This window comes from Crassostrea angulata, chromosome 8 (genome assembly GCF_025612915.1).
Source record: "Crassostrea angulata isolate pt1a10 chromosome 8, ASM2561291v2, whole genome shotgun sequence".
NCBI classification, from domain to species: domain Eukaryota; kingdom Metazoa; phylum Mollusca; class Bivalvia; order Ostreida; family Ostreidae; genus Magallana; species Magallana angulata.
The window spans coordinates 47,771,222-47,794,400 of NC_069118.1; the positions used below are offsets into that span (position 1 = coordinate 47,771,222).

The 23,179-nt window shown below is 33.3% G+C and overlaps 1 protein-coding gene across 1 annotated transcript; it reads left to right on the forward strand.

Annotated features, from left to right (window-relative positions):
- The first annotated feature begins 9,378 nt into the window (after positions 1-9,378).
- LOC128160226 (uncharacterized) lies at positions 9,379-21,714 on the forward strand. The gene is made up of 3 exons (XM_052823524.1): positions 9,379-9,570; positions 19,903-19,963; positions 20,099-21,714. Exons 1-3 carry the CDS (start codon positions 9,403-9,405, stop codon positions 20,425-20,427), a joined length of 558 nt encoding a protein of 185 aa, XP_052679484.1. The 5' UTR covers positions 9,379-9,402; the 3' UTR covers positions 20,428-21,714.
- Positions 21,715-23,179: the final 1,465 nt, after the last annotated feature.

The window sequence follows — 23,179 nt, forward strand, 5'->3', positions numbered from 1 at the left end:
CTTTTTCGGTTTTTTTCTAAAAGTAACAAATGAACTTGAATTTGGGTTTCTTCTTTTCAAGGAAAAAAGTTACTGGAATTCATAAAAGTATGGAAAGTTCAATAGCCTATGAGCATATCTATGGCAAGTGGCATTTTGGGGACTTTAAAACGACTTCTGCTTATCAAATAAAGAAACATAAGTTCCTAACCATCTGCATCTTTTTGTTTGGGGGGGGGGGGGGGGCAATAGAGGGAAAAAATTTAAAGATACTAGATAACTCTCCTATTCATCTTCAAGGAAAAGGATTTGATGTATTATGAAGTACTATAATATGTAGTTATACTTTATTTCCCAGTATTTCCCGGGAAATACCAGTAATTCCCGGGAATTACCAGTATTTCTCACCGTCCCGGGAAATATGAGTATGTAAACGACTTCTAATTATTATTTATTGCCTTAAAGTAATGTATACGCTATTTTATTTTATATTATCAGGTCATCAAACACTGTACCTTTTCAAAAACAAGAAAAGAACAGATTAAAGTTCTTTGTTCAAAATATTTATTGACGTTTTTTGAAATTGAAAACAAATCAAATTGGGTTCCTAACAATTTGCTCTAAAATGGATATATGAGTTGTTAATGTCGATGATATCATGGAGTTTTCAGTAATCTTTAAGTTGCGTTGGAAACGTAAGGTATCAAAAAAATTTGTATCCTTTGCAATTTTCCTTTAACGTTCTCTTATTGCTGATCGACATATCTGTTTTAAGCTACTAGGTTCGGCAATATTCACACTAAAACGTCTCAGTTTTTCTCTGATTACTCGATTGTTTATGTCGGCGCTAGTAAAATGATTCTAGTAAAATGATACCCAGCCGCCAAAAATGTCCTTATAAAGCGCTTAACTGTACAGTCATTATTCGAGCAAATTCAAGTGTGCCAAAAAACTGGAACCAGACATCGCTGAGGTTATACATATTTTGATCCACGCCGTGCTGTAGAAGTGGGATCGCCATGTCAAATTTAATATATATGGTCAAAGAATATCAAAAGTCGTTGGGATGTTGACCTGTACAAATTGAGTGTTTTACTCATAAAAATGATATTAATCTGTTCTAATTTCAAACGTAATGTCTCATACATGACTCATACAGTTAAGTCAATTGAGTCTATGTTTAGTAATGCAGTCCATGTGATGGCACATCAACCTAGAAGAGAGACAGCGAAGGACCCAGAATGTTCATATGCTCCTCTCAGTATAATGAGTTACAACAAGGGAGAATACTCTATCAAGGAAGAGCAGCAGGAAGCACAAAAGACAACATAGACCTGTTGAACGGAGCGATAGCAGTGAATCAGAAGATGATTCATCAGATGGTCACTGTTCCGATACTTCATCTGTGTCAACAAGCAGACTATCCAGAGTAAAGATGAAGAAACTTCCAAGCTGCCTGTTTTTTCCTGGCAAGGAGAATTGGACAGTATGTCATTCAATATTTGAAGCTGTTGCTGGACTCTGAAGATGGGATAATGAAGAAATACTGCGACAAATCCTACCCAGGATACAGGGAACTGCTGCTGATTTCACTTATGGACAACTGAAAGCGACAACTCTCAAAAACTACAGAGAATTAATCAAAGAGCTGAATAGTCGCTATGGGGAAATAGAGTCATGCAAGAGCTACAGAACAAAATTTAACTACAGGAGGCAATTTGAGTACGAGTCTCCAGAAGAATTTGCAGCAGAGCTCAAGAGGCTATATGACAAGGCGCACCCCACTAGAAATACCAGAACTAGGCGTGAGGATCTAGTGTCACACTTCCTAGCAGGACTCAATGATGACCATGCGCGTATCTATGTAGAATTGAATAAGGATCCCCAGACCTTAGATGAAGCTGTCCTGCATGTTGTACATTACAACGAAGTAGTATATTATAAAGTAACTGCCACAAGGAATGACCGAAATACCACAAACCATGGATTCTCGAGAATTAGAAAAGTACAAGTCGATGATGAGGACCACAGTTCAACAAACCGAAACAATTGAGCATTCGGTTGGAATGACAACAGAAGCAAAGCGAAGAGAAACTTCGGGAAATCAAACCACAGACAGAAGAAACTTGGGACAAGAAGTCATGTTTTGCCTGACATCAGCCAGGACACTTCACCAGAGATTATCCTAACAGGAACAAGAATACCATGAATTATTCTACAGAGCCTCAAGGACAAACACTGAACCCAAGAGCAAGATAATTTAGACCAAAACAAAGGACAGAAGAGACTCAAACTGAAGAACCCGATAATGCTTTAAATTGCAAATGGTTAACTCTGCAGGCTTAGAGAAGACCCATGAGATATTAGAAGAAAATGGTCTGACTGATAATGGAATGGAGTCTGCCAAAAAGCTAGGTGTACTCCGAAGTAAATCAGAAGATGTAATAAGAAGAGGAAAAACATTAGATGATAGTTTTTTATGTATCGGGAAAAGTTGAAAACGTTGACGTCATGTTTACGACTGACACAGGAGCATCAAAAACCCTGATATCAGAGGAAGTATACAAGAGGACCGGATCCATGAAGATACAAGACCAAAATTATCACCAGCCGCATCACTCAGGGGTGCTGATAACTCGAACATTAAATAATATGGTAAAGCTGTCTTTGAAGTTGAATTAGGAGGAGAGAAATTACAGAAATAGGTAATAGTAGCCAACATTTACGATGAGCAACTATTGGGAATGGACATTTTGCAGAACAGTCCAAGTGGACAACTGGTATAATGCTATCACAGGGAGTGGTAGATTGGAAAGGCCGAAGGATACCAGGATTCCGTGTGGGGATGCCTGGGAAGATACTAACAGTGAAGTCAAGTGACAATTGCCATATTCCAAGCTAGAGTGAGACTGTGATAGAAGTGGAACTAGATTTTGATAAAACAGAGGAAGACCACAGTTGGGATTACATACTAGAACCAGCAGAACTTTTTACAGCTCGGTGCAATGTTGTGGTAGCTCATGAAGTTGTTAAAATCCAAAGAAATCTAATTAATAAAAAATTGTCAGTAAGAGTTCTAAATCCATTCTCAACATCAGCTAAAATTATGAAACATGAAGTAATAGAACATTTAGAAGGGGATACAGTTTTGACGAATTTGACAGATTTAGGGAACCAAAGGAAGTTGCCAGAATGGCTCGACAAGAATTGCCAAGCAAAGAAGAGGCTGAAGATCCTGATGGTTCAGGAAACGAATCTATTCTACTCATTTGAAACTTTTGTTTGATAAGTCTGTCAGAGAAAGAACTTCAGAAGAAAAGGAAGTGATAAAAGATATACTACATAGATTTCAAAATGCAGTCTCCAAAGATGAAAACGACAGGGAGGACCACATTATATGAACATAGTGCCGACACAGGAGATGCGAAACTAATAAAGCAGCGTCCTCGTCGTGTCATATTAGCACTGTCAGATAAAGAGAGAAAGGCGGTCCAGCAAATGAAAGAACAAGGGGTGATAAGAGAATCAAATTCTCCTTGGTCTTCCCCGATTGTTCTAGTCCGGAAAAAAAGTGGCAAGATACGACCATGTATAGACTACAGGAAAGTAAATAGTGTAAACAAATTGATGCCTTCCCTCTTCCAAGGATACTTTTTGGATGCTGCGAGTGAGACCAAACTCTTTTCAACATTCGATCTGACATCTTGATATTTTCAAATACTTGTGAAAAAAGATGGTATACCGAAGACAGCCTTTGAAACGAAATACGGCTTATATGAGTTCACCTGCATGCCGTTTGGTCTATGTAACTCTGCAGCAACTTTCAACAGAGTCATGGAGATTGCGCTGATTGGACTTCAATGGTTAACCGGTCTGATATACATAGATGACATTGTAGCATTTGGCAGAGAGATTTCAAGGAACATATGAGAAGAATAGAAGATGTACTTGACAGGAAAAAGACAGCAGGTCTAAAACTAAAGCCAGAAAAGTGCGAGCTATTACAGAAGGAGGTATGTTTTCTAGGTCATGTGATCAATGAAAAAGGAATTCTGCCTAATCCAGACAATGTGACCAAGGTACTCTTATGTTCTGTACCAAAGAGCGCCACATATATCCGACAATTCTAAGGCATAGGAAGCTACTACAGGAGATTCATCCAGACTTTCTCCAATCTGGTCAAGCCAATGGTCAAGTTAATTAAGAAGGATGTTCCATATGTCTGGGTCGAAGAATGTCAAACCTCTTTCCAAGCCTTGAAGGAAGCATTAGTTGGATCAAAAGTGATGGCATATCCCAAGGACCAAGAAACATATATACTTGATATTGATGCCAGCGATAGTGCGATAGGAGCAGTCCTGAATCAGGAACAAGATCGCAGGGAAAAGTTGATAGCATTTGGTAGTAGAACCCTGAACAAAGCAGAAGCCAACTACTGTGTGACTGACAAAGAACTTTCCATCCGGTATTTTGGGGAATACTATCACCAGTATCTACTTTGTAAAAGGTTTATCGAGAGAACAGAACATCAGGCGCTAGTATGGTTACTCAAGCTAAGAGAACCAAAAGGGAGAAAAGCCCTATGAATAGAGATTCTGTCACAATACGATTTCTCCGTTGAGTACCGCCCCGGAACAAAGCATCCGTATGCTGATGCCATGTCTCGCTTCTGCAACCTAAAGGAATGTATGTGTGGTGATGAAGATATGCTCGAGCCGTTGAAGTGCAGACCATGTAATAAATGCAATAGAAAGTCTGAAATGATGGTGGGACCTCAACAGGAGGCAGAGGCAAATAGGGATAGTCAACGATCCAGGAGAACCTATAAAAGTGAACAAAGTGAACACAAGAGCGGGAACATCACGCCAACCTATAACAACTTTGGAGTATATGGAACGCAAGAATTACAAATTGAAGACCTTATACTAAGAGAAGTGCTAAGATGGGTCAAAAGGAAGCAACGGCCAGAATTAATACAAAACTTTTGTGACACAGAGTCCTGAATTGAGACACTACTGGCATCTTTGGCCATCACTATTCATCAGAGAAGGAATACTGTATAAGTTATGGTTTATCGATATAGAATGGTTTATCGATATACACTCAGTTCATGGTTTTTTTTACAGCATGAGGAGTGAGGTGTTGAGATTCATTCACAATAGTCTTCTTGGCTGACATCTTGGACAAAAGAAAACGTAAAGGAAACTACAACAGCGATTCTATTGGTTCCAAATAGGAGAAAATTTTAACATTTGGGTTGAAATATGCGATGTTTGTTCAAAAATGAAACAATCAGAGACCACGAGCACCTCTAGGAGACATGCGCACTGGGGCCCTACTGGACAAAATATCCATAGACCTGGTTGGCCCATTCCCAGAATCTGTACATGGAAATCAACACATACTAGTTCTTACGAACCACTTTAGCAAATGGGCAGAAGCGTATCCAGTACCGGATCAGACCGCACCGACATGTGCAAACACAGTATGTAGAGAGTTCATTACAAAATGTGGATGTCCCTTGTCTATTCATACAGATCAGGGCAGGTGCTTTGAATCGGAATTATTCCACGAAGTTTGTCATCTCCTAGAAATAAGAAAGACTAGAACAACACCAAGGAATCCGAAATATAACGGATTGGCGGAAAGGTTCAAAATGACAATTTTCCAAATGATAAAATCATTCATAAGAGAAGATCACAGAATGGGATGACAATCTACCATACCTGACAGCAGCTTATAGGGCCAGCGTCCAAGAAAGTACCGGAATGACTCCAAAGGTTGTTATGTTGAGTAGAGAGAATAGAATACCTACGGAATTATTAGTTGATGAATCCAGAGAAACATTTGAACCTCTGAATGTAGGAGAGAATACGCATAACCTGAGGACAACACTCATTAAATCACACGAAACAGCTAGGAAACACCTACAAAACGCATTTCGGATCAGTACGATTAGCTGAGTACAGTGCGGAGACTTCAGCCTGGCGATGTTGTTTAAGTCCTGGATGAAACCAGAAAAATCGGGGAATGTAGAAAACTGCAACCCCTGTATACGGGACCAGCTGTAATCATTGAGAAAATAAGCGCCTTCTGTAGAGAACTCAGACAGACCAAAAGGGAAGTCAAAAGTGTCTAAATATAGACAAACTAAAAACAAACACAGGAAACAGCAAATCATCCTGGATAGAAACCACTCGAGAGAGTTTAAATTAAGACTTTAACATTGACTCTATACCACATTGAATGATATATTCTTTATGTATATGAACATATATCAATTGTAAAGAATAACCTTAGCTATCCAGTATTAGATAAATAATCCTTTTAATTGATGTCCTGAGACTCGCTGTCTGATATAGAATAAATTTGAAAAGTTGATAGATCTAGTCCATAAATGTTTATTATATCTATGAACTACAGTTTTTCTTCCACGAATGATTATTATATTCGTGAATTGTCTAACTTCATTCATAAATGTGTATTATGTTCATGAACTGTCTTGATTTTGTAGGGCCTTCATTATGAACTACGAGAAGATTGACAAGAAGGGCTCTGCCTGCGAATGATCTGCGGCCAACTGAAAACACCCTTATTCATTAGCTTCCGGTAGAGGAAAGTAAAAGAGTCTGGAAGGAGAGATGTCAAGATGCACCATCAATTGCTTTAGAAGATATGAAGGTTGAGGTACCTGTGCTACCCAGTAACTCACACAACAACAACAACTAGGGGACGACAGAAAATGCTGCCATGGACCTTCCCCTGCTTAATGAGGTAAAGAATTTGATCTACTGGAAGAAATTCTATCAGAGGACACTATAATGGAGGAAATTGACAAAGAAGAGACCAAAGAAGAATATTAAGACAATATCATGTCTAGTTTGTTGGTCGCCTTGACGGACTTACATAAACTGATGATAGAACAAAACCAATTGCTGACTTCTTTAAACATAGGGCTTAGAAAAAACACCATCATCGCCGACGAACTGGTTACTTGCTTAAGAAATGCTGAAAGAAGGGAAAGAGATCAAAGGCTATCTACGTCAAGTTATAGGAGAAGGACTAATTTCGGATACAAACCGAACAGAGCATCAACCGGAAGACCTGCAGTGAAATCCAAAGTTGTTAAAAAGGACTGATGATGCTATTGAAGTGTTTAGGTCGATATGTATTAAGATATGGTATGGTGAGATAAGTGTATTTATATTCAACATAGCCTGATTTAAATTTTTGAGTGTGTTATTTACTTTCTCTGTGATAAAGAAAATTCAAATGATTGTATCTGTCTATGATATTTATTATTGTTTCATGAGGACATTAAAACTTAAAGGAGAGGAAAATGTGGAGCCAAAGCATTAGCTAGAGTTGACAATCGTGTTGTTATAATTTATTCATGTTATGAATATTTATTTATTCATTATATTTGTTATCCTTTCTCGATCGACCAGCTGATCAGCAGTATTTTTTTAATTTTGATACGACCCCTCTACATCACTCGTGTTTGTTGTTTATATATTTACAGGGTTGAATTTGTTATTTATGGATGAAATCCGTGTTGCTTATTGTTGATATACATTGTACCTTTATTCTACAATGTGTTACTTACATTCACATGATCAGACATTATTTTTATCTAGTACAATTCATATAAAATATGTGTTGTACTTACTTTCACTTCTAGGTCGCCATTGTTGCACCGAAAGTTATGTTTAATGTATTCATCTGACCTTAAATTATCTTTGATGTATAACGTGTATTCATTGAAGATAAAAATACTCTATTGTGTATTAATGTTATTTATATGAATAATACAGATGTATTCATAGTTTTATTATGATCACCGGTGGTTATCCGGTGAGGCTCCGATGGTTTCTATCTGGGCACGTTCGTTGCCCCGGTGGATCTAAGATTCTATATATACCGAGGGTGGGTTTTCTCCGGGGACTCTCACTTTTACAGCCAAGTAGAGCAGACGTATTTTTGTTTGAGCCGTGTGAATATTATTTAACGGGTTATTCCCTTAATTACTTCAGATGAGAATTTAGGCATTACGGAATATTAATTAACGGGTTAATCCCTTAATTGAATAAATTAATTAATTTTATAATTAAATTTATTAATATTCAGTGACAAAAACTTTTCGGAATTTAAAGCAAAGATTTAGTATTAGAGAATACGTATTTTCAGAGATTATTTCTCTGAATGTTATAAGTTTTATTATTTATTAGGTAATTTCTGATATTAGAGATTATTTCTCTTACTATGAAATTTAAAACAGTAAAGTTTACAATTTTGAGAATAGACAAGAGTTGGATATATATATATATAGAGAGAGAGAGAGAGAGAGAGAGAGAGAGAGAGAGAGAGAGAGAGAGACATTATCAGGGCAGGTATGTAAACCACTCTCCCCTTTAATTAACTAATTGGAACCAAAGTTCTACTGTTTATTGTTTTAATTAGTGTATTTGTTATATTTTGAGGGTTACAAGTCAATAAATTTAGTAAACTGTATAAAGCTGTTTCTTTTAACCGGAGAGTCGAATAGTCTGGTAATTCTAGACTCTTTACAAGTATAAAAGAATCCTGACAAATATTTAGAAAAAGAGAAGCATCCCTTAGAGAGCATCACAGTATTTTACAACAAAGAGGCATAGGTCATCTGATAAAGACATAAAATTTTACAGGAGTTACCTCCTCTGTTATACTGATAACCATACTGCTTTGCTACTTCCGCCCAGCATATTGACAACGCGAACGTTGGTAGTAAAAGGTAGTAAACGATTATTTTTATGCATATAATACCTTGAAAGATCACAGATTTGAGGATTTTTGTCTTTAATTATATGATGTGTCGTTCTGTAGCATTGTAGAATGATATTATTTGTAATAGGTATATAGTTTATATCTTTTTTGTAGCAGTTTTTTTTTTCAAATAAGGCGCCATGGTTTATTCTTATAATGCATTGTTGAGATAATGGATTGTGTGTGTTTATGTGTCCCTTATCAGTTTCAGAATGCCATTTCATTGTAACGAAAAATGAGTTCACGTCATGTTTTTGTGTATTCGTTGTCAATTGGATTAAAAATATTTCATTTTGAGAAATAATAAGAATTATCCCCCTTTACCTGTTTGTTATTAAAACCAACTGTTAATACAATGTATGCGGAATTTGTGCAGTACAGTGCAGTGTAGCTTAACTTAGAATTACAAAAATATATAATCATTAAATATTTTGTCTATAGTATGCATCTCAACTTGCAGAAAGTGATAGCTGCATTGGCATATGTGTGCGTATGTACTTTCTGTGTGTTCATTAATTATGCGGTATATATTTGTACATTGTTATTTATAGATTGGGAAAACCAGTTTTATTTATATTCATTAATTTATAGGTTGTTAAAACTAAAAAAATATCAAGGCAAATGCAGAAAGAAAACGAAGATCCTATTTCTCTGGAACTCTGTGAATTTTGTGGAAAGTTGAATCGGAAGGGACATCTTTTAAAACATCAGAAATCTAAAGGATGTTTAACGAAAGTGAAGTCTGCAGCAGAATTAGGAAATAGATCAATATTGGAGTATTTTAAGAAAGTGAGTACTTTAAAAACATTTTACCTACCAATTGCAGAAACGGGGTAAATAATTTGTACCTTGGGCGTAATCAAGTTTTAAACAGAGTTGGAAAATACGGAATTCGGATAAAAAAACAACATTAATATGATTTGTGAATATAATACGTGAGGCCAAAGTATGACTAAGAGTTTACCATTTCTCACAGTATACTTACAGAATACTTATACATAGGTCTAGGGTTTTTAACCAGCTCATTTCAAATAAGCTGTTAGGTCGACGCATAAAGCAACAAAATCTAGATAGCAAGACAGCATTCCGCCAACTAAATTGCTCACGTCTGGATGTTATTTCTAATTCTTTCCTTTTTCTACAGGGTCTATAACTAATCTGTTGTTATTTCATTTCGTGTTCAAGAAATATTGTGTTTTCACCCTATATTTCATTTTGTTAATACATGTATCGTTTGAAAGCTATAATTAAAAAGGCATATAGGTTAAGAATTCTGTTTTAAAATTACCGATTTCCTCTCCCTATCTACGAATTTAGGTCGTCACGTTCTTTCCACATTTTCTAGAGAGTGGCGATGCAATTGTGCATTACTAGTGTAAAGCTTACGCATTTTAAGTGAAAGTTCACCACATCAACTACACTCTTGTTTCGATAAGTGTACATCTGCTGTTCAGTAATTAATATGTACGAAAAATATATAAATAAAGCTTTGTTTTTGTATCCAGATAATGTGCATCGGTTTTATTAATGCCTACTCTGATGTTCAAATTTATTATATTGCATCATCACTCAATAGCGAAAACTATCTTTACTTAACATGAGACACCAATGATTCTAAATTTCAATTAAAGAAATGTTTAGTTTCATTACTTATTAAACTAATTAGTTTAATTAATAATGTAGCAAATAATTTTGAAATAATAGTTCCTTTTAAACTTTTGTTTTCTTTTTAATGTAATTTAAAAGTTCATAAATGAAAAAATGTATACACAAAATTTTATTAATGATCTTTTCATGAGTCATCAAACTATCGTTTACAACATTTCTTAAATATTTTAAGTATCAATGAATTTTTCGTCATTTGATCGTTGTCACAAAATATCGATTTTTAAGACACTTTAAACAAACAAACTTTATTTTTGCCAATCTTACAGGTGAATTGACAATGCGATGTCTTGATATGTTTTAATAATAACAAGGACAATGTAAGAGTCGACCTAAATAATCCATTGGATCTTTTCTTAGACACATTAGTGTTTATGTAAATAAGTACATTTATGCTTCCTTCTTCAGTCATAACGCTAAGATTAAAAAAAACATAATTCATCGAAACACAGCTTGAAGATATGTTTTGAAAAGAATTGTTCATCAAACTTGATAAATTTCAATATATAAAAGTATATACAACCAATACAAGTAAATCATTGGTTGAGACTCAACTCAATCGAAATATTGGCACAATTTAGTGATTATAAAAAGTACAAATTTTCACTATACATGTAAGTAGGAAAACCAATGGTACATAAAAATTACAAAAAATAGATAAAACTCTCTAGGCCTTTTAAGACAAAAGTATGACTAAAAAAATATTGTAATAGTCAGTACATGTAGCTAAAAGTGGGGTCCGAAACATCTCAATATCTTCGCATCCAATCATCAATGTTATGATCATTATTTCTAAGATAAAGCTAGAATGACTCAATAAAACTTAATGCTTATTTGAAATATTATTTAAGTGTCGCTAAGAAGCGTATTTTTATGGGTAATTTTTATGAGTCATTGTCAAATATTCTGGGTGGATTCGTTCCTACAAGTTCTCAAGTTTCTATAATAATGATAATCAAATATAAGGATTACATTGCAGATAGATAATTTTCTTGCAACAAATATGCTCATAAATACTTTCAACCACGCAGTCAGAGTTGCAAACTATTTATTAGGGTCTTCCGTCTTCAGCGGAAGACCCTTCTATTATTCTTCGGTTTCTTTTTCAATTCTATTATTAGGGTCTTCCGTCTTCAGCGGAAGACCCTTCTATTATTCTATTGTTTCTTTTTCACTTTTCTTATTAGGGTCTTCCGTTTCCAACGGAAGACCCTCTTGTTATTCTATTGTTTCTTTTTATTAGGGTCTTCCGTTTCCAACGGAAGACCCTCTTGTTATTCTATTGTTTCTTTTTATTATTATTATTATTCTTTTTCTTTTCTTCTGACTCTTTTTTTGCTTCATAACTCAAAAAGTTTTTAACCGATTTTGATGAAATTTTCAGAGATGTTTGCAAGTTGTCGTCCCTCAAAAATGTTAAAGTTTTATAAAGAACGTCACCTCCGTTTTGACGTGACGTCATTTTTAAAAAATTCAAAAAGTCATTTTGTCCCGGACTTTTCTCAAAAACGCTTTAAGAAAGAGGCTTGAAAATTTCAATGGTAATGATTTGGTCGATTTACCTCTGTAATAAGGCTGGAAATGAAAATCTGTCACTTCCGGTCGAAACCGGAAGTAAAACAAAATTTTCGAAAAAATGAATTTTCTGATCAAATGAAAAATGAATATGTGTTTTGTAGAGCTTAATTAGCTGAATCAAACACTGAAAGCTGTTTTAAAATCGGACGATGCATTACAGAGATATCGGGGTTTAAAAATTGATTTTTCCGGAAATTTTGATTCCGCGTCCTTGGTTTAAAAAATAGCGTAATGTTCAAAGTAATATTAACTCGTACCAAAAATAATTGTTAAGTCGTACTTGAACAATTCGGATTTTTTTTGTTAAGTTGTTCTTGAAATCGGAAAGGTGTTTGTTAAGTCGTACTTAAAATCATTCGTATTTTGTTAAATCGTACCAGGAATAATTCGATTTTTTATCTTTTCATTTTAGTTACTCTTGTTATTGGTTTAAGAGCTCTGCTTCTTACAGGAACTTCCAGCTTTACTTCCGACATTAACGGAAGACCCACTCGTTGCTTTGCAACGAGCTTTGCTCTAGTTATTATTATTATTCTTTTTCTTTTCTTCTGACTCCTTTTTTGCTTCATAACTCAAAAGGTTTTAAACCGATTTTGATGAAATTTTCAGAGATTTTTGCAAGTTGGCGTCCCTCAAAAATGTAAAAGTATTAAAGAGAACATCACATCCGTTTTGACGTGACGTCATTTTTAAAAATTTCAAAAAGTCATTTTGTCCCGGACTTTTCTCAAAAACGCTTTAAGCTAGAGGCTTGAAATTTTCAATGGTTATAAATTGGTCGATTTACCTCTGTAATAAGGCTCGAAATGAAAATCTGTCACTTCCCGTCGAAACCGGAAGTGAAACAAATTTTTCGAAAAAATGAATTTTCTGATCAAATCAAAAATGAATATGTGTTTTGTAGAGCTTATTAAGCTGAATCTAACACTGAAAACCGTTTTAAAATCGAACGATGCGTTACAGAGATATCGGGGTTTAAAAATTGATTTTTCCGGAAATTTTGATTCCGCGTCCTTGGTTTAAATAATAGCATAATGTTTATCGTAAAGTTAACTCGTACCAAAAATAATTGTTAAGTCGTACTTAAACACATTCGGATTTTTTTTGTTAAGTCGTTCCTAAAATCAAAAAGGTTTTTGTTAAGTCGTACTTAAAATCATTCGGATTTTGTTAAGTCGTACCAGGAATAATTCGATTTTTTTCATCTTTTTATTTTTATTACTCTTGTTATTGGTTTAAGAGCTCTGCTTCTTACAGGAACTTCCAGCTTTACTTCTGACATTAACGGAAGACCCATCGTTGCTTTGCAACGAGCTTTGCTCTAGTTATTATTCTTTTTTTTTCTTACCGATTTTGTGCAGACGATTTCTCAGAGATGGCTCAACCGATTTCATTCAAATTTTCGACATTAACGCGAATTTATCTGAAGTTTATTGTTTTTTAACCATTTCTGAAAATACACTTCCGGTCGGAAGTTATCGTCCGTTTACGATTTTAAAAAGTCAATTTTGTCTGTCAGGTTTTTCAAAAACGAGCAAAGATACAGAGCTGAGAATTTTAGAGATGATAGATCTATCGATTTCCTGGTGCACCTCGGTCATGAGAATGACCGCTGTCACTTCCGGTCGTCATCGGAAGGAATTTTGAAAAATTGAATTTTTCGACTTTTTTACTTTTTGATATTTTTCTATGAAATTTTTATACCTTATAGTGACCCTCTTACTGATTCAGAATATGTATTTTGTTTTAAAATCGATTAAGGCATTCTCGAGAAATTAAACGTCAAACTTCTGAAGCGAGAGTCCGAGTAGCTCAGTCGATATAGTCGTGGACATGGCCCAGGCGACCCGGGTTCAAGCCCCGAGTGCCGCAAAATTTTTTTCTCTATTTTTCGCTTAGATCTACGATTTTATCTTTGAATTGATAAATTTAATCTAATCTATTCAAAAATCGAACGGAAGACCCACTCGTTGCTCGCAACGAGATCGAATCTAGTTATTATTATTCTTTTTTTCCTTACACATTTTGTGCAGGCGATTTCTCGTAAATGGCTGATTCGATTTCCTTCAAATTTTCACTGATGATGCCTCGCCATCTGAAGTTTGTACCCCCGTGACATTTTTTCAAAATTTACTTCCGGTCGGAAGTTATCGCCGTTTTACGATTTTTTAAAGTCAATTTTGTCTCTCAGGTTTCTCAAAAACGAGTAAAGATATAGGACTGAAACTTTCAGAGATGATAGATCTATCGTTTTTCTGGTGCACCTCGGTATAGAGAATGTCAGCCGTCACTTCCGGTCGTCACCGGAAGGAAATTTGAAAAATTGAATTTTTCGACTTTTTTATTTTTGAATATTTTTTTTGGAAATTTTTACACCTGATAGTGACCCTCTAACTGATTTAGAATATGTAATTTATTTTAAAATCGATCAAGGCATTCTCGAGAAATTAAGCGTCCAAGTTCTGAAGCGAGAGTCCGAGTAGCTCAGTCGATAGAGTCGTGGACATGGCCATGGCGACCCGCGTTCAAGCCTCGAGTGCCGCAATTTTTTTTTATTACTTTTTTTCGCTTAGATCTACGGCTTTATCTTTGAATTGATAAGTATGATCTAATCTTTTCAAAAATCGTACGGAAGACCCACTCGTTGCTCGCAACGAGATCGTGTCTAGTTTATTACTATAATTATTTTGTTTTTGCTCACTGAAAAAAAAACCAAAGTGAAATAGGAAAATAGTCTGCAGCACGTGAAAATATAAAACAATGTTTAAAGAGAGTGTTCTAAAAAGAAATACTGTGTTTTCAACTTATATAAGTTTTCGTTTTATGAAATAGATCGCAGCACAATTAAGGCTGTCTATAAATTTCGTTCAGACAAAAAGTACGGGGAATGTGCATTATGACATTACAGTGTATTACAAACCTCAAAAGTATCTATTAATTTATTTATTAGCAAAATTAATTTAGGCTAACCTTTTAATTGAAAACAACATATGCTATTACTTACAATTTTGATGTCCGTTATATCGTACACACTGAAAAACAAGCGAGATGTCGTTCTCGCTGTACTACAAAATATGACGTCATTTGCTTCAAAATGACGCATTAAGTAAGGTCATTGAAGACTATCATGCAGTTTTTTAGCGAAGATAACGGAAAATCATGAATGAATGTTTTGTTTAACATTATTTTTAGTGGAATGCTACCTATAACGTTAAAGTCTTATTTTCATTTTGTTATAAGTATGCATCGTATAGAGAGGCAATCTCGGTTTTGTGTAAAATATCGTATACCTTAAAGCTGAGTACCTAAATAAATCACTTAATTGCAAAGACATACCCTTAACTGATCCTGACAAACTTTTACATGTTAATTTGAAATATGTTATGTAACTTAAAAACTTCTACAATCCTTGTAAAATCTTACAAATTATTTTTTTTTAATGACATTAACCTTGTGGCCTTCAAAATTATCCAACATATGCATTATAAATTACGGTTTCTACTAACAAATAATCTTATCTTACAAAGTTCGCAACGTTTTTCAAAATCTACTATATAACATCAAGTTATTTTATAATCCAGTTGTGAATTTTGACATGATTATGCCCTTGCAATATTGAAGTTTTTAAATGACCTCAAAACCACAAATACATCTGCTTGTACCATGCGACTTCCATATCGTGTGACCACTATGAACATAAAATATTGTACTGTTATGTATATATTTCAGAAATATATTGCATTTGAGTGACTGTTATTGGCTTTAAAAAGGACATTCCAGTTGAACTAAAGTATACTTTTTTTTCATAACAAAAATTTGCCAATATTTTTATTGACCGCCCTAACTATACTGGGATGATGACGCTTATGACGAATAAATAAATAAATTATAAATGGTTTGCTGATTTTTAGTTCATTTTAAAATGAACAGACATAGACATAAAATAACCCCTCAAGGGGCCTCGCTTACAAAAATGGATTTAGTTTGTGACAACTCCGGTGATAAAAACACATAATACAAGTACATGCTTACGAAAATCATTATTCTGGTTATTTTAAATTTTTGCGAGCCCTGTGTGTGTTTTGTTTACATTAAATACGCATGTATAGTATAGAAAGCGGAACCCCGTAACATGTTGCAATGTATATATTTATGGATTGTGAATAGTTATTAATTCTAATGAAATAATTATAGAAGGATCTCATGGAGAAATTTGTAATTTTCTGAAAGTTTTTACCGAACTCGATCGGAATTTTTTTTTACTAAGATGCACCATACTGTCTCTTTAAGATTAAGTCTTATGATATATCATAAGATATATTTTATGACCACTCTAATACATATCTTAAGATGTAAACTGAAGCTATTTCAGACGTATTTTAGTTGAGGTATCTTATTTTGACTTAATTTCCTTTTACAAAATAAAATATCATCAAAATGTATCATTGTGAAAATAGTTATGTCTATCATTAACATACTTGAATAAACAATTACCTTCTTAATTACTATGTTACTAATGTGGTATTTGGTCCACCAATTACGATTATTTATTTCATTTGAACCGATTCCAGGTCATCCATAAAAAATGTTTAATCGTTCAGTAAAAAAAGCATTTTATTTCCACAATTTTTATCGCCCATGTTAAATATAGTGAGCCATTGTCACCTTAATTAGATCGGTATTCTCCGAGATAAGAGTCTTAAACACTTCTACAAGTATTGATCAGATACAAAATTGAACTCGTATAACTCCAGGGTGGGTTGGAAGAGGATATATTGATACAATACAAATTCAAACTCGTGTAATTCAAGGGTGGGGTTGGGAGGAGATTTTCAAGCAGGGGTATAGAAACTGTCTTTACTCAGTGGAAATTGTACTGGTTTCAAGCATGTTTTGCCCAGGTAAATGTAGACAATGATGTGTATGTAGACATGACATAATATTTATCATCTCTATTGGTTTTGAATTGTATCTCAACAACCGCTAGTTTTCTCCATTTATCAAATAAATCTAGATTCAAATATAGTTATAAATATATTTTCTTGCACAATAATCAATGATATTTTTATTATCAATGTCTCATTACATTCCGATCAGATATAATTCTTCGCTTATTATTTGCTGGATAAAATGGGAACTACTAAAGGTTAATTAAGATTTAGAAATAGTTAATAAACCTTTAGACGATTAACTTTAAGAAGTTAAGTTACTTAAAAAAGGTCTTAGCTACTGCCCTCCTGGCAAGCACATCTATTATTGATACAATTTATTCTTTGTGCCATTTTTAGGATTCAAATACAACTAAGTTTTGCATTGCTAGCTATATTGAGCCATGCAATTTAGAAATGCTGTAATTTCACATTACAGCCAAATACATGTAAATATTTAGTATGTATGTTTTTTTATATCCCAAAGTACTCTGACAAGGTGTAGATATCGGTTTCTTCTTCCTTTAGGAAGTGGTGGTTCACAACCTACATGTTAATACGTTATTTAAAAATAAGACGTTTGTTTTGATGTCTTAGAGTTAAGATGCTCTTTAAGAGGTGTCATATATTATGACGGCCTTGAGAAACTGACTTATGAATAAGAAATGTCCAAAAATAATTCTGAGACATAATTATCTTAGTCGTAAGATATCTTCATGAACAAGCCCACTGGTTCTTTATGTGAAAAAACCCAAGAGTTCCTCTCCAAATCATGCTTTTTGCCAATTTTGGTTTCAAATGACACAGTTATTCTGGAGAGTTAGCTATCGGCCCACTGAGTTAAAGGCGTGTCTTTAAAAATATTACATGTATATTCATATTGAAACCTAAAATGACATCATGTTTTTTGGTGAAGAATGATTTATGTCGGTTTAAATTTTTTAATCAACTTTTGAACCTCTTTTTGGGCCTTTTTACATTTCAGAGAAATTTAATTGAGGTATATGCCATGAGTTTGGATATTACTGGTTATTTGAGGTTTTTTAAGGAACACAAAAAATATTAATTTCTTCGAAAATTTATGCCAATAACAAAAGAGCATAATACAAAATTAATATGGACAATGGGTAATATACAAAAATATCCGACTGTAAAAAAGTTTCATGGAAATAATTATAATTAACCGAGCACAAGTGTTGACACAGCTCATGATAAACAAAAAGCATGTGTCACACGCTGTAAAGGGACTCTTGGTGTAGCTTAATGCATACCAAAGACGAATAAGTACTTATTAAAGAAATTTTTTTTTTACTTATATGGCAGTAAAATCACGTACATAATTTACACAATCTAAATCGTGTTATATGAAGTGTATTTCCGATGATCCATAAAGAAAAAGAATTAAAAAATCATTGCATTAAGTGGCTTTTTTATCGACAATTGGTATTTTCTGATTGTTGGTACAAAATTTGCAATTTGTCTCCAGCTCCTTTGAACGTTTTGGCCAAAATTTTCTGTCAAATTGCAGATTCACAAAATAAAAATGTGATACCCCTGCAAGGTAGGCCCCATTACAAAGCATGATTTACTTCATCGGACATTACAAAATCTTAAAACAATCTCTTACAAGAAAGAGTAACTTTTACCTTATTTTTATTATTCTACATTGTTATACATGTAAACCCCTTGAATGCTTTATAAAATACTTCGGAACCCTTATATGATTGAGGTTTTTTTTAAACAAAAACGTTTGATATTAAAGGGGCATGGTCACGATTTGGATCAAAAATTTTACAATGCTTCAGTGAGGCATTTTTCATAGGCAACTAAAATTTGGGTGTCATTTGTTGAGTTTAAAGCGAGTTACATCGCTTACAATTCTTTGCAATGTAAACAAAGCGTTTGTTTACATTCTGAACGTTGAAGTGAAATCTTTTAGACCGTTTTAGAAGTTTAAAGGGGCATGGTCACGATTTTGGTCAAATTTTATTTTTCTATTTTTATTATTTACAATGTTTTATGAATGCATTTCTAATGATCAAATGAAATTTGGGTGCCCGTCGATGAGTTTTGAGCAAGATACAGTGCTCACAATTCTTCGTCATGTAAACAAGGCTCGTGCCCTGTTTTTGTTTACATAGGTTCAATATACCAGTAAAAAATCTTTTTCAACATGATTTGTCTATATTCATATTCTTTTTAAGCATAAAGAAACAGTTCCTAACCATAAACACATTCATTTTAGGTCTAAAGCAGGGAATTTTCACTTCAACATTCAAAAATCTTTGTTTACATAGCGAGGAATTGTAAGCTCTGAAACTCGCTTATAACTCAACAAATGACACTCAAATTTTAGTTGCCAATTTAAAATGGCTTACTGAAGCATTTTCAACATTAAAATCGAAAAAAAAAATTTGACCAAAATCGTGACCATGCCCCTTTAAGACCGAAAATAAATGTGGTAAACGGCAAGATCTGTTTATTCGTGCTTGAATTGAATACGAAAATGGAAAAATCAGTTTAGAAAAGAACTTTTACAGGTATATTGAACTAATGTAAGCTAAAGCAAGGCACAAGCCTTTTTTACATGACAAAGAATTATGAGTCTTGTGTCTTCCTTATAATTTCATTACTGACACTCCCATTTCATTTGGTCATTGAAAATGCATTCCTAAAGCATTGTACATAATAAAAACAGAAAAAAATAGAATTTGACCAAAATCGTGACCATGCCCCCTTAAGTATAAAGGTTTTTATTCAGAACATATTTTCTCCAAGTTGTTGAATTGATCTGAATCCTTTTTTCGCCAGGTTTTTACATGTAAATGTAAATTTGTAAGCATAATTATGTTAAGTACCTTAATTTCCATAAACAATTATGTAATTCTAAATGATATTATTCTATTTATCAACTCATTTTATTTGATAATACTTGCTTGTGCTATTGTAGAAAAAATCCCCAAAGAAGATCAAGCTTTCCTTCAATGAGGATATTCAACAATCAGTATTCGGTATATTTCAAATCATGCATGAACACGAAACTGTAAACGTCAGATCATATTGAAAATATTTGTTTGAATGTATAAACTCTCTCCTCTGGCAAACCCGCTTTCATTTAAAATTCTTAATTGATTTATTTCGAACAGAGGACCATTTCACAAGACTAACAGGTAGACAAAGAACTCACATCTTGACTGAACATGACTTGCTGAAGTTCAACAAGGTTGTAGGAAGCGACATCGAGATTTTTGGTAAAGCCTTGAAGCTGAAACAAACAGATATAGATGCCTCTAGGGTTGAGAATTCAAACTCCTTTACAACACTAATCCATAAGATAATCTTAAAGTGGAAAAATACTAATGCTAGGAATGCAACCTTAGGATTATTTACAAAAGGTTTACAAGATGCGGAAGCTGCAGGTGCCTCAATAGACTGGGATATTTTCATTGAAGGCGTAAAGGATGTTATTTCGTAAACCAGATGCTTTGAATTTTTAAACTGACAAGTCATTTTTCGTTCTTCGATCTGTTTATGCTTTTTTGAACGCCATAATATTTCTACAACTCGACGGAAAGAAAAACATGGCTTTTCTGTTTTTGGGAACAGATTACGTACGTAAGGTTTAAAATTGCAAAATAAAAAAAATTGTAGATTCGGAAATCCATACTTACTTACTCAAATGCGCCAAGGTCTCGTGAAGGTGTTGTCAATGATAAAGAATACGGCATTTTTGGAAAATGTTTATATTTGTTTGTATAAATTGTGCACGAGTACATGTATAATTATCTTCATTATTTTATATTTGAGATTCATTTTAAATTTCCGTTGTTCTGAAAATATAATTGAAGTTTTTTGTTTTGTTTTTGTTTTTGTTTTTGGTTTTTTTTTTTTTTGAGAAATCTGTTAACAGTGGAGAAATTCACATAATATTAATTAATATTTTGAAAGAATTAAGAATCAAAGAATTTCTGTCACATTAATCGATTTAAATGCTAATGGAACAAATTTGCTATTATAATAACGAATTCATCAAAGAAAATCAACGAAATTCAAATGAATTCAACAATTATATTCTTTATAGCAGATTACGATAATTCGTTAAATCAAATTTGAAATACTTTAAATTGTTAACATAATTATTCTAGATTTAAAAAAAAAACTATGATATAACTGTGGAGCTTAAATGTTTTAAAGCCAAATATTATTAGTTATTTCACTTGATCTTTTAAATGTTCCCTCTGTCTGGTATTTTGTTTTTGTTCTCGTTTCAGTTATCCATTATGATAGTATTATTGTTGTTGTAATATTTTTAAGGTATCGAAATGCTGACAATTGATGACAGCTATTTATAACGCTACAATAATAATAATGCATAAAATATTTCAAAATTGTTTCTTTGTATTTCATTTTAATTCTTCGAATATGAGACTAATATATTGTATCAATATCATTTACGTAAAGAAAATTGAATTGTAATCTTTGAGTTTTGGTGGGGGTTTTTTTTACAGTGCTCTTATTTGTAAATAATTGTATTTTTTATTCAATCCAGTTGGATTCTTATTGAAGTTGAAAATAAAATAATTATATATTGAATGCATGTAAATTTGCTTATAAAGGTTGTTTATTTTGAAAATTGTTGTATATATTACTCATTTTTTCTGGAGAACTAAGCATTTTTAGATTCCAATATGTGCATACTTCTTTTCATTTATGTAAGAATACATTGTATATACATGTACTCATCTACTCATTAAATAATGACTCTGCGTGTACTTTGTTAGTTTTCTATTATAGGGGCATGGTCAAGATTTTGGTCAAATTCTATTTTCTGTTTTTATCATACACTATATGTTTTAGGAATGCATTTCTAATGATCATATACAATTTGTGAGTCAGTCGTAGAGGTATAAGCAAGATACAGAGCTCACAATTCTTTGTCATGTAAACAAAGCTCGTGCCCTGTTCATGTTTACATAGGTTCAATATATCGCATAGCCCCCTAACTCCGTCACTACCCTAACTCCGTCACTTTCGGGAAACTCCTCGCCGTTTGAAATCAAGTACGATTCTGACGTCATTTTTTACATGTCAAAAATCTTTAATCAAATGTCAACAATTTGCAACGGTTAAATTTAAGAATATGTCAAAAAATTACAGAATTAAACCTTGTTCGTTTTATGCACCATTAATTGTGTAAAATCAGCTAAAACTTTTTCACGGGTGCACTACAATATCGATATTTCTGACATGCGGGCCCATTCGATCATTTACGGTGGTCAGCCATTTTTAGAGAGGTCAAGATGAAACATTTCACATGTAATACATTTTTGATTAAGGTAATTAATACATTTTTTTCAGACCGCAATAGCCTTTATGCACTACTCTTGATGGTAACGTCAAATCGCTCATGCCGATACTTTTGCCTTATACAGGGTATATAGACATATCCGGTTTATCGCTATTTAGAATATGCTACATTTCTAAAAATGTAATAAATAAATAATTTAATAAGTAATATATTAATTAATGATATAAAATATTTGAAATATATAAGGACATAAATCAAACGGCATCCATAAATTCTGAAAAGGCCATTGTGATTGTTGTTACATGGACCCATTTTTTATTCTGGCGATCATTTCATTTCAATAAAATTAAATACAATTTAAATTGTATGCACCATTTTTACTTATTATAACTTGGCCTAGATACAAATTGAGTTTTAACTAAATTGTTAATGTGTCTTCATTCCCTGCCATATCATAGAACATGTGGGTGACGGAGTTAGGTTCATAAGTTATGATAGCACGTGTGATAAACGTCGTATTCAGTGGGCTTATTTGAATAAAAATAAAAATATTTTTGTTAATAATTTTATAAATCACATTGTTTCAGATTATATTTAGTGATTGCAAATGATAAAAACCACAAAAAATAATTTACAGAGAAACGCGGGAGGTTTTCTGCTTATGGTGACGGAGTTTGGGTACTCGGGGATACCAGTAAAAAATCTTTTTCAAGCTGATTTGATCTTCTTATTCATTTTAACAATGATTAAACACTTCTTAACGTTTAACACATTCACTATAGGGCTTAAACTGAAAATTTCATTTCAACATTCAATATGTTAACAAAAGCTTTGTTTTACATATATAACAAAAAATTTTAGTTGCCTATTAGAAATGCCTTACTGAAACATTGTAAACATTAAATTCGGCAAAATAATT